This window comes from Tasmannia lanceolata, unplaced genomic scaffold (assembly GCF_043159265.1).
Source record: "Tasmannia lanceolata isolate RefF3 unplaced genomic scaffold, GAP_Taslan_0.1 ptg000006l, whole genome shotgun sequence".
Lineage (NCBI taxonomy): Eukaryota > Viridiplantae > Streptophyta > Magnoliopsida > Canellales > Winteraceae > Tasmannia > Tasmannia lanceolata.
The window spans coordinates 50,085,361-50,095,852 of NW_027518683.1; the positions used below are offsets into that span (position 1 = coordinate 50,085,361).

At 38.2% G+C, this 10,492-nt stretch overlaps 1 protein-coding gene across 1 annotated transcript; it reads right to left on the bottom strand.

Moving 5' to 3' along the window:
• Positions 1–1,169: 1,169 nt before the first annotated feature.
• On the bottom strand, positions 1,170–10,082 carry LOC143880469 (elongator complex protein 6-like). Its single transcript, XM_077383507.1, has 5 exons — positions 9,810–10,082; positions 7,202–7,274; positions 5,967–6,178; positions 5,700–5,846; positions 1,170–1,412 (listed from the first exon to the last, which is right to left on the bottom strand). Exons 1-5 carry the CDS (start codon positions 10,029–10,031, stop codon positions 1,290–1,292), a joined length of 777 nt encoding a protein of 258 aa, XP_077239622.1. The 5' UTR covers positions 10,032–10,082; the 3' UTR covers positions 1,170–1,289.
• Between the last annotated feature and the right edge of the window lie 410 nt (positions 10,083–10,492).

Sequence of the window (10,492 nt, forward strand, 5' to 3'; positions counted from 1 at the left end):
TCACTCTAGCCTTTTTTCCAAGTAGACCTTTCCACAGGTCACCCCTTCCGTGGTGGCCCACTCCGTGGCAACTTCACTGGCTTTTTACCTAGTAGCCCTTTACAGGTAGTGCTCTTCATAGGTCGCCCCTTTTGTGACTCGAACACAAGAAATGGTGGCTGCTCCAGTATCAAACGATGTTTGGGCACATAACTAATATACCAAAAGCTTCATGTGCTGATGAAATGCATTAGGCTAGGCACTTTAAACCTGTCCCATACTACCTAGTACCATCACTTAGGACCATAACAGCTATTGGTTTGCATCTCATTGTCAAAATATGTTGCTTAGTCACTCGCTTTCTTGCTTTTCAAGCTAGATCTGATTGGATCTGATCCATTCAGATTCTTTGATCTGATTGGATCTGATATGTTAAGATTCCAAAGAACCAGCTGATTTCCTCTGGTCCTCCTGTCCTACCAAAGCCCGGAACTTGTTATGGCTGGAAATAGTCACTTTGAATGAACCATAGATGCTTCGGGTTCAAAAGGGAAAACTTCAGCTACTTACATGATACAGTACAAAGTAACACCGTCCTGATCAGAAAATAAAATAATACGGCAAGAAATATTTTCAGAAGATTTCGAAAATTTGAGGAAAATTGGGAATGAAACATATTTTTCTATTTACATGTATATTTATGATGTAAGTATAATTTTACTAAATAAAAGACAGGAAGACGATTAACTCCAGGTGTTTGGTAGATCCAGATGTGATCTCAATGTCAATGCAATTTTGATTATCTCACAAGACTTTATAAGAAATTGAGGAATTGTTTATGAAATGTGTGCAATTGGGCATGCACGTAGAAAATTGTGAGCATTTTTTAATTATTCAAGAATCATGACATAATAAAACGACACTTTTTTCAATATCCCAATTTTAGGAGAGAATGGAAGAAAATGATCCATGTAGATGAACCCAACTAATGTCCGGATTAGACTTACTCAATTTGAGCTCGGTAGATCCTTTCACCTTCTTCATGAAATTTTTCTAAGGGATTCAACAGCCGACCCCAACTAGTTTGGGACAGAGGCTTAGTTGAGTTGAGATCTTTCCCAATTTTGCGAGAAATCAAATTCCCACTTGATGGATGCTCTTTTTCATTATTGACTAGCCTTGTGCATACATGTTGGCAAGGCTTGAGAAATTTTTTGTTAAGTACAGATTAAAATATGTAAGAAATAAACCATAAGTTGACATGTGAATGAATTTATACATGCTTTCTCGAGTCTGGTTTCAGGCCTCTTCTAAGTCCTGGTCCCAGGATAAAAGTATTCAACAGTATTCTCCTTGATTTTGAAGTGGAAATTACGGATCTTGTTGCTAGAATGTCCATCTTCATTGAGAATTCCCCTGTTCACAACCGTCAACTGCAGCGAATATGAAAAAAGAAAGAAAAATAAAAATCAATGGAAACAAGAAGAAATGGAGAAAGAATCTGCTTCGAAAGACTCATATCATGAAATGATGCCACAGAACCGGTACAAAAAATGGGACAGCCTCATATAGGATTAACACATTAGTTTAGACCATAGTTACAAGCAGCTTGCATGGGGTTGGAAGATCGCTTTTCGCACACTTCCTCTAGTTTTTTAATGGTAATAAGATTAATCAAAGTCAAAAGATAACAAGAATGGAGAGGTCTAGAGAAGAAGGAAAACTAGCATGAACAAGATGAAATACACAAGATGAAAATCCTTGGGGAGAGAAATGATCGAACATTAAAATCGCATCACTGTCAACACCCAAATGAGTAAGTTGATCACCATCACTATTGGAATGTTAACAAACAAGCTAAATCCCCATGGTGTGGCCCTTGATCACAACAAGAATATCCTAGATAGCATCTGTGAATCTCCGAGAACACTTCCTCTAAACTAAGGGGCCGTTAGGATACATGGATTTTAGAATCTTGGATTTCCTCAAAATCGTAGGTGGGAGACAGAGAAGGAGATCAGCCATTATTTTCTGATTTCTCGCCCTTCTTTCCATCAGCAAGAGAGTAGGAGATCATCCCATGTTTCCAGGTTTTAGAAATCTCAGGATGGGGGAGAGATTTCTAAAACCTGGATTTCTTACTTCAAATCCAAGATTCTTTTTTTTTTCGAAAGATGACTTTTATTAATGAAGAAAAAACCGATCAGGGGGCAAGATGTCCCAGCCGGAGCCCGGGCCAATCATCCCGTGACCATTACAACAGAGATAGAACATCAACAATAAACAACTACCCATCCCCAGCCCCCATTACATTCCCCGGAAGTATAATGCTCATTGAATCCAGGGAGACACCCTGTTTAGCCAAGTCGTTAGCCGAGTGTCTCCTGTGTTTGATAATTGGCCGGATTGAATGGATTAAGTCCTTTACTTCCGCAATGTAGTTCCTAAGCCGCCAAGTCTCTTTGATTTTTCTGTAGCCCAGGCGATCACATTAGCCGAATCCCCCTCTACAATTAGAGGTTTAGAGGAATATGATGAATACCACTTGATGCCGAATAATAGCGCCCTCACTTCTGACTCGCTCGCATCATATATTCCAATCAGCTCTGAATAAGAGACATCACTGTTCACCCGTCTTCGTTCTGAATAAGACCTCCAATCCAGCCCTCCCTGGATTTTGAATAGAGTTGCCGTCATGATTCTAAAGAGAAGCGAAAGGGACAGTCGCCTTTTTCTCCTATCTCCCATCCAGGATTTTGAGGAAATCCAAGATTCTAAAATCCGCGTATCCAAATGGCCCCTAAGAGTATGCTCCCAATTTAGGTGATTGTTTTTTTTCCTAAAAGAGTACTTTCTCCTTTTGGCAATGCCAAAGGAGTGTGATTAGAGCATAAATAACTCATTGTAGGTTTCAAATAGAACTTAAAACAATTTTTTTATGGAAAACTATTCTCATTGCTTGAAAAACATCAAGATTGTAAAATATAAATATCAACAACTTGTAGCTATAATCTAATTCTTTAACTCATAATAATCTTAACGTACAATAACCCTTCCCCCTAACCTACACTAGCCCTATCTCTTTCCATATGCTTCTCGTTTCCTCCCAACAAAGATGGTTACATGCTTCAGGTTCACTTCTGATCACACTTCTCCTCCCAACGAGGATGGTTACATCATATGCTTCATGTTCACTTTTCATGATGCTTCCCACGCATTCCCTCTTTACTATTCCCATTGCTTCCTTACATTTTCTTTGAATGGTAAAATATGATTGCAATACATTCCTCCACAAAAACCGACCCCTTTGCACCTAATCCCAAAGGAACGGCAGCAAAGCGACAATCATGATAAACCAACCCATTGCTTCGTTACTATTTTCCACTTCCAGCATTTTCTCTTTTTTAGAACCTTTGCTTCCCACAGCACTTCTTGCATCACAATCAAAACACATTGAAACTTAAACCTAAAAGCTTGCCCAAGATTGTGTGCATTGTGGCTTCCCAATGGAGTGCCCCACCAATTTGTTTAGTCACTGCCCTAGAGGGATTCAGACATGGAGTTTCATTTTTAGTCTTTTAAATGTGCGTCCAGATGTCTGTGTTATCATCATTCAAGTCCTTGTTTCCTTCAATAATATAGAAAATGTGGAAGATATAAATGATTGGATATTTAATAATAAAACTAACCCAATCAGAAAATTTATAAACTGAAATATGATGAAGTTTCTAAGTGGGCTTCTAAAGCTAAATGGTTTGTCGGTGTCACGCTCCATGATACTATTTCTATATGAATTCAATTTAGTGTTAAGCTCTCCCCCACCGTCAAGCCCCGGTGTCGCGGTCCATGATACTATTTCTATATGGATTCAATTTAGTGTTAACCTCTCCCCCACCGTCAAGTCCCGGTTTGGGGTCCCTGACCAGGAAGGAGAGAGGAGGGGGGTCGTCTTCGACCCTAATTCTCGGAGGTCCTATGGAGTTACTTCTGCAAAAGAAGCACCATCACTTCTGTGAAACTACCAGTTACTCCAAAAGCTTAAGCTGTTGGAGAAGGCGTTATTTAATCTTTTAGACTCTAACAACTTCATTAGAGCCACCATCATTTCGCTTCAATAGAATCTTTGACACTAATAGGACAAGAAGAAACTCACTCCTAGGTGGTTCCAAAATACGTGCATGCACTTCTTTTTCTTTTAGAGGATCATACAAATCAGATCGAAATTTCGTTTCCCCATAAATTTCGGATTTCACCCAAAAAAAGTAGATTTGTTTCCGTTAAATAATACTCTTCTGAAATTTCGGTAATATCGGTCGAAATTTTCTATGGAATAAAATATTGTTTTATTTCATTTTGTGGATTTCGCCCGAAATTTCGAAATTTCGGCCTAAAATTTCAGTTTCGATGAGGACTGAAATCACCCCCCGAAACCGAAATTTAAAACCTTGCCCCTAACCCACCTCTAGAGCTTATCCCTTGACAAACACTCCCACTGATGAATAGGATGCCCCCTCCCTCATAATCGTAATAAATACTTCCTCTAGCAAAATTGAGTCTCTCTCTATAGGAGATAAAGGGTTCCATCACCAATCCATACAAGGACCCATCTAATTCCACCATTTTAGGATAAAGGTGTGGAACAGGATTTAGGAACAAGAACAACCAGCTTGATTTTGTCCCATGCACCATTACAGGATCCTAAAGTGCTAAACATCATACTTAATTTTAAAAGCTTAATGCTTTGTTTCTATCCATATTCAGAAATTGCTCGGGAACGGAAGACAAGCAAATAGGAATAGAATGTAGTCGTACTGGTTGCACAAACTAATGCCTGCCCCTCCACTACAGTTGTTGGAATTTCCTTGATCTTCTCTTCAGCAGGTGGCTAAGCAGCTCCAGCAATACCATAACAAGTTCTTGTAGAGCCCTCTGTGACCCCAAATTCTATACTTGCTTCCAATGATGGAAGGCTCTCCACTTCTTCTAACATCAAGGAAAGCTCCTTTAATGCGATCATAACTCCTCAATAACCTTTATATGTAAGAAATCACTGCCTTTTGTAAGAATTTTCACCTCCCACTCGAGAAAGATCAAAAATAGCACCGTTGTTTTGCAAAAATGCTTTTCCCTCACAAATGAGGACCATACTCCATCTATAAGTTCCCACGTTTTGAATTCACTCATCAAAAATTTTTGCATCATGATATGTCATAAAATCAATTTTGAGGAATCCATCCTCACGAGGATTGTCCTATGCTCCAACACAACCACAGATAACCTAGTCCTGTCCTCCACCCAAACATTTTCACCAGTGGCTTCCACGCTCATTTAGTTTAAATTTCAACAGTAGGGATTACAATTATGCAGCATTGAAATCACCCCAAATTTTCCAAGATACCACATTTTTCAGTATAACCTCGAATTTGGAGCATGGTGTGGGCCACCACAAGTTTACAAAGAAACTGTTTTTTTCTCGTTTTTCTTCGTTAAAACAACTACAGAAAATTGTTTGCATTTGTTAGTGGCATTTTATTAATCAAAGAAAATTAAAAATGGAAGTGTTCTTTATTAATCCCAACATAGAAGATATTTATGTAACTTATGTATCAAAATTCACAATCCTTAGTAATTTTGTTTAAAGTCTGGGATGGGAAGACAGTTTCACATATTCAATACTCATATACCGACAAATTGAATATAGCCCATCATTGCAAGCTTACCTGTCCATGCACATCAGTAGCCAAACCTGTTGCCAAAGGTTCTGCTTTTATGATGATGTCCGCGAGGTATTCCAGTTGTGAAATGAGTCTAGGGCCCGCCATGCTTGAATATATATCTTCATGATTCAGCATAAATAGCGAGCAATCCTAACATAAAAAGGAATAACAATAATTGCAAAAATCTGATGGCCAAAAAAAACGTGGCAATTGAAATTCAGAACAGGCAACAAGGCAAAGAAGCATAGTTCTAAATATCTGTTTCCTCACCAGTTCAGAAGTTAAAGTGCGACAGTAATGCAGGAAGTCTAAGACATAATCTACAGAACCATGAGCAGCCACATCCAAAAGAGACACATCGTCTATCATAATGGTTATGAAGCCCCGATTGCATTCAGGCAAAGAATTAACTTCTACAGCTCTTTGAATTTTCCCATACAATCCAATCAGTCCACCTTCAGTGATGTTATTTCCATCCTCCCCTGATATTGGAACATGTCAAAAATGATCTATTGTCATGTGATTAATATAATGAGAACAGATACTTATCAAAGTCATATCTGAGTACAAAATAAGAAAAAAAAAACACCACAATGGGGAGCTCGAGTATCTCCTTTCGCCATATAAGAAGATCTGCTAATGGGGTGGCAGACATGGTTTTGAATTTCGGCCGAAACGAAAGCCGACTTATTTCGGTTTCGGCCGCGACCGAAACGAAATTGACATGAAGTCGTTACTTTACAAGATTTCGGCGAAATTTCACCAAAATTCCGAAATTTCGGTTGAAATGTCGTTTTTAGCCTTTTTTACAAAATTTCCTCCGAAATTTTAGAAAAGTCCACCGAAATGTTATAATTCCCACTGAAATTTATGAAATATTCACTGAAATAGCCAAAATTTCCATTGGAATCGCCGAAATTTTAGACATTTCGGTCGAAATTAAAAAAAAAACGAAATCATCATCATAATTTTACATGATTTCGGCCGAAATTTCAGCCCGAAACCGAAACGTTTCGGTGGTGACCGAAACCGACACCAAAACCGAAATTTAAAACCTTGGTGGCAGATAGGCTAGCCAAAGAGGGGGTCCGTCTGGTGTCCCTTGAGCAGTTCGATTTTTTACTGCCTTGAGTTTTCTTTGGTTCTTTAGTTCCCTGTATTTTAATCTTTTCCTGTATTTTTCTTGCTTTTTTCTTTCCTGTTTGTATTTGACCATCTCGGTCCTTTTCTCTGAATGAAATTTCAGCAATTAAAAAAAAAGCAGAACCCGCCTGGACGTTATGTGTTTTCAGCTTGCATATGGCAAAAGCACCAACCATGAAGCAGCATTTCTTTCTTTTCACTCAGAAAGCTCTAATAAAATTTTCTCTAAATCACAATGAACATATTTGTCCAAACCATTCATTTTTCACTTCTAAAAGAAAAGTAAACCACCAGTAAATTTCACTTGCAATACAAAAAACTGAGGTAGATGGTACAAGAACCTCTTTACCTGGCCATCTCACCTGGACATTCCAGCTTAAGCATGTCAAGAAAAACAAATCTATTGTTGTCCTTCTGTGCCATTAAATTGCAACCCTGTTTTACAAAATTTCAACACAAAATCATTGATTGAGAACTACAAATTTTTGGATAGCACCCACAAAAGTAGGGAAACCCACACAGCAAGAGCCATTACACAGAATTAAAGATCTTAAAACAGACAACAAATTGTCACAAAAATAATAACTTTCATGGAAAATATTGAACCAGACAAAAGTAAATACCATGTATTCCTCAAATATCCATATCATTAATTGCGCCTTCATGATAAATTGAGGGAAGTAATATCCCCACTCCCTTGTTTTGATAATGGAACTGCACTCTTTACACATTTCTAATTAGCTCTTAAAGGTTGTTGCAATTTCCTCGCTGCAATCGACAGCCCATCAAAAAAGTGGTTAATTAAGTGTAGAGTGCCATTATCAAACAAGGGAGTGCGGGTGTCATTTCCCTAACTTTATCATACCATACTTCTTTGAGAAAAATTTTAGTCAAGAGTAATAAGCAACTTAATTATTATCAATTAAAAAGAACATGATGTAAATAATCTACTCGGAATCTATAAAACGTAGAAACTCGCTGGAGAATTGAACAATCAAGCAAGCAACTGATCAGTCTTCAGTTCACAAACAAAGCTGGAGAGAGAGAGAGAGAGAGAGAGAGAGAGAGAGAGAGAGAAACAATGGTTTTGGATAAATTTGAACCTTAAGATCAAAAGCAAAACTCTTTAACTCTTTATTAAATCATCATGAGTTCTATAAAAGAGAGCATATACGTGAGCCCAAAACCTCTTATAGCTTAATCCCATTATTTAAAAACTCCCTGTCAATCATCAACTTGTTCGATTCCGACTTGGTTTTCCCTTGGTCGAGTTCTCATCCAAGTAAAAGTTTTGCCCAACCAGGTCAATCAAAAAGTCCTTTGAATAACCATTAAGAAAACTCCTTCGACCCGTGCAAATTAATTGAGAAGTTGGACATGTCAACCATTGACACACCTGAGTAGGATCCTTTTCACATTGGCCTAGTTCTCGTCCAAATCAAGGTTTTTAAACACTACTTAATCCTAAACAGTCGTTTATGATCAATTTCAACCCTTAGATCAATATCAACAAATCCTAGTTCTATTTTAAAGCAAACCCAAAACAATATAACAGGTAAATTAAATGATCCTGCCCAAAGACATAACCCACTACCCTTTCTCTAATTGGAGATTTTCAAGAACCATCAACATCTCTCTAAATTAGCTTCTTAAAGTATCCTAAATTCTAATCCCATGTTACCAAATCAACCCTAAACCAAAAATCAACTAAAGATCACTAAGCATTGTCCATATTCTCTTTGTTATGGCCCAACACAACTAGCCCAAACCAAAAACTAAATAAAAATCACCAAGTATCATCGTTAGTCATAAGACTCATAACCATGGTTTGAAGTTTCGGCCGAAATCAGATTTCGGTGGAGACCGAAACCGAAATTTGCCGAAATCTGGAATTTCGCGAAATCCCAAATTTCGGCTGAAATTTCGAGAAATTTTTTTTTTTTTTAAAACAAGAAATGTTACAAAATTTCAGTCCAAAATTTCGAAATTAATTAAATAATCTTTTTTAATTATTACGAGATTTCGCCGAAATTTCGGATTTCGGTGGGGTCCGAAATCGGTACCGAAACCGAAATTTAAAACCTCGCTCATAAGTCATAACAACCAATCTATCATTTCTATACTTTTGGGTCTTCACTAAACATGCTCTTCTTCCAAATATTCTTTCCTAATTATATGGGCATTAGGGGTGGACATGGTTCCGGTTCGAACCGGGGAACTGAACCGAACCGGTATATTTGGTTCGGTTCGGTTTGGTTCCAGCTATATATGGTTCGGTTCCGATTCGGAAAATTTGGAACCGGTGGATATTCGGTTCAGTTCTGGGTTTGGGATCCCGGAACCGAGAACCGAACTGAGAACCGACCTTACTTACATGAGGAATTGGTTTAATTTGATTTTTGCATTGGATAATGGATATCAGGGCCTGTTTGTAGTCCATATATAAATGTTATCCCAAATTTGATAATGGATATTAGGAATTGCCCAAATTTGTAGTTCATAACTTCATATATAATTTGATAGGGCCTGTTTGTAGTCCATATATAAATGTTATCCCAACTTTGATATGCATTGGATAATGTATATTAGGAATTGCCCAAAACTTTGATATGCAGGTATATATACTTGTTTGTAGTCCATATATACCTGTTCACATATAATTTGACAGGGCTGTTTGTAGTCCATATATACGTGTTTGGCTGTTTGTAGTTCGGTTGAGTAAACCCAGAACCGAACCGATTATATATGGTTCTGGTTCGGGTCGGTTCCAAACTTATATGGTTCGGTTCTGGTTCCAATTTTAGGGAACCGATTATATATGGTTCGGTTCTGGGTATGCCCCAGAACCCAACCGAACCGAACCATGTCCACCCCTAATGGGCATGTTCATGAACTTTACTTGAGGGTTTTTCTAGGGTTTGTTAAACAAAAAACTAGAGAAACAGAGAAATGAAAATTTATGAAGCTTACGAGTTTTCTCAAGATGCGATCGTAATGGAAGAAAGGGTAAGCGAGAGAGACGAATATGACGACGGAGGTGCGTTCGGGAACGAGGGCGCGTTTTAGAAGATGATGGAGCACGAAAGCTCCGTTTGTCTCAACACAATCCTCCACCAGAACCACATGACCACGAGACCAGACTCCATTTTCTAACCCTAAGGCCTCGTCTAGAAGGTTTCTCGACACGCTCATTCTAGGGTTCTGAGGGTTTGAGGGCTTTTCTAGGGTTCAAAAAATAGCAGGGGAGTGAGATCCTCCCTGCCTTATTTTGATGAGATTTTATATCATGTGTGCGCGTGAAGTCCAGTATTTTTCAAAATAGTAGTGCGGGGCCCACTTCATAGGATGGTCCTAGGACCTAATCCAACTATCTATGGAGCTGGGTCCCAAGAAATGAATGGTTTGAATCATCCTATGTTGTATGCACGTGAAGTCTAGTATTCTTCAAGTGTGGTCACTTAATTGGATGATCCAAACTGTTCATTTGTGGGGCCACAATGTAAATAAGCTGTAAATCATCTTGATAGGATGATCCTAACCCTCTAATTTATAGAGGTTTATTTGTTGGGACACAATGTAAATAGGCTTTACTCATAAATCATCTCAATAGGACAATCCTAATCCTTCAATTTATAGAGGTTCATTTGTTTAGA

What these genes read in the sequence shown, in the direction of transcription:
- LOC143880469 (XM_077383507.1), bottom strand. Translation starts at nt 10,031, where the DNA reads ATGAGCGTGTCGAGAAACCTTCTAGACGAGGCCTTAGGGTTAGAAAAT. An exon ending in ATCGCATCTTGAGAAAACTC is followed by an intron (nt 7,275 to 9,809) that starts GTAAGCTTCATA and finishes TTTGTAAAACAG; the next exon opens with GGTTGCAATTTAATGGCACA. An exon ending in GCACTTTAACTTCTGAACTG is followed by an intron (nt 5,847 to 5,966) that starts GTGAGGAAACAG and finishes TTTTTATGTTAG; the next exon opens with GATTGCTCGCTATTTATGCT.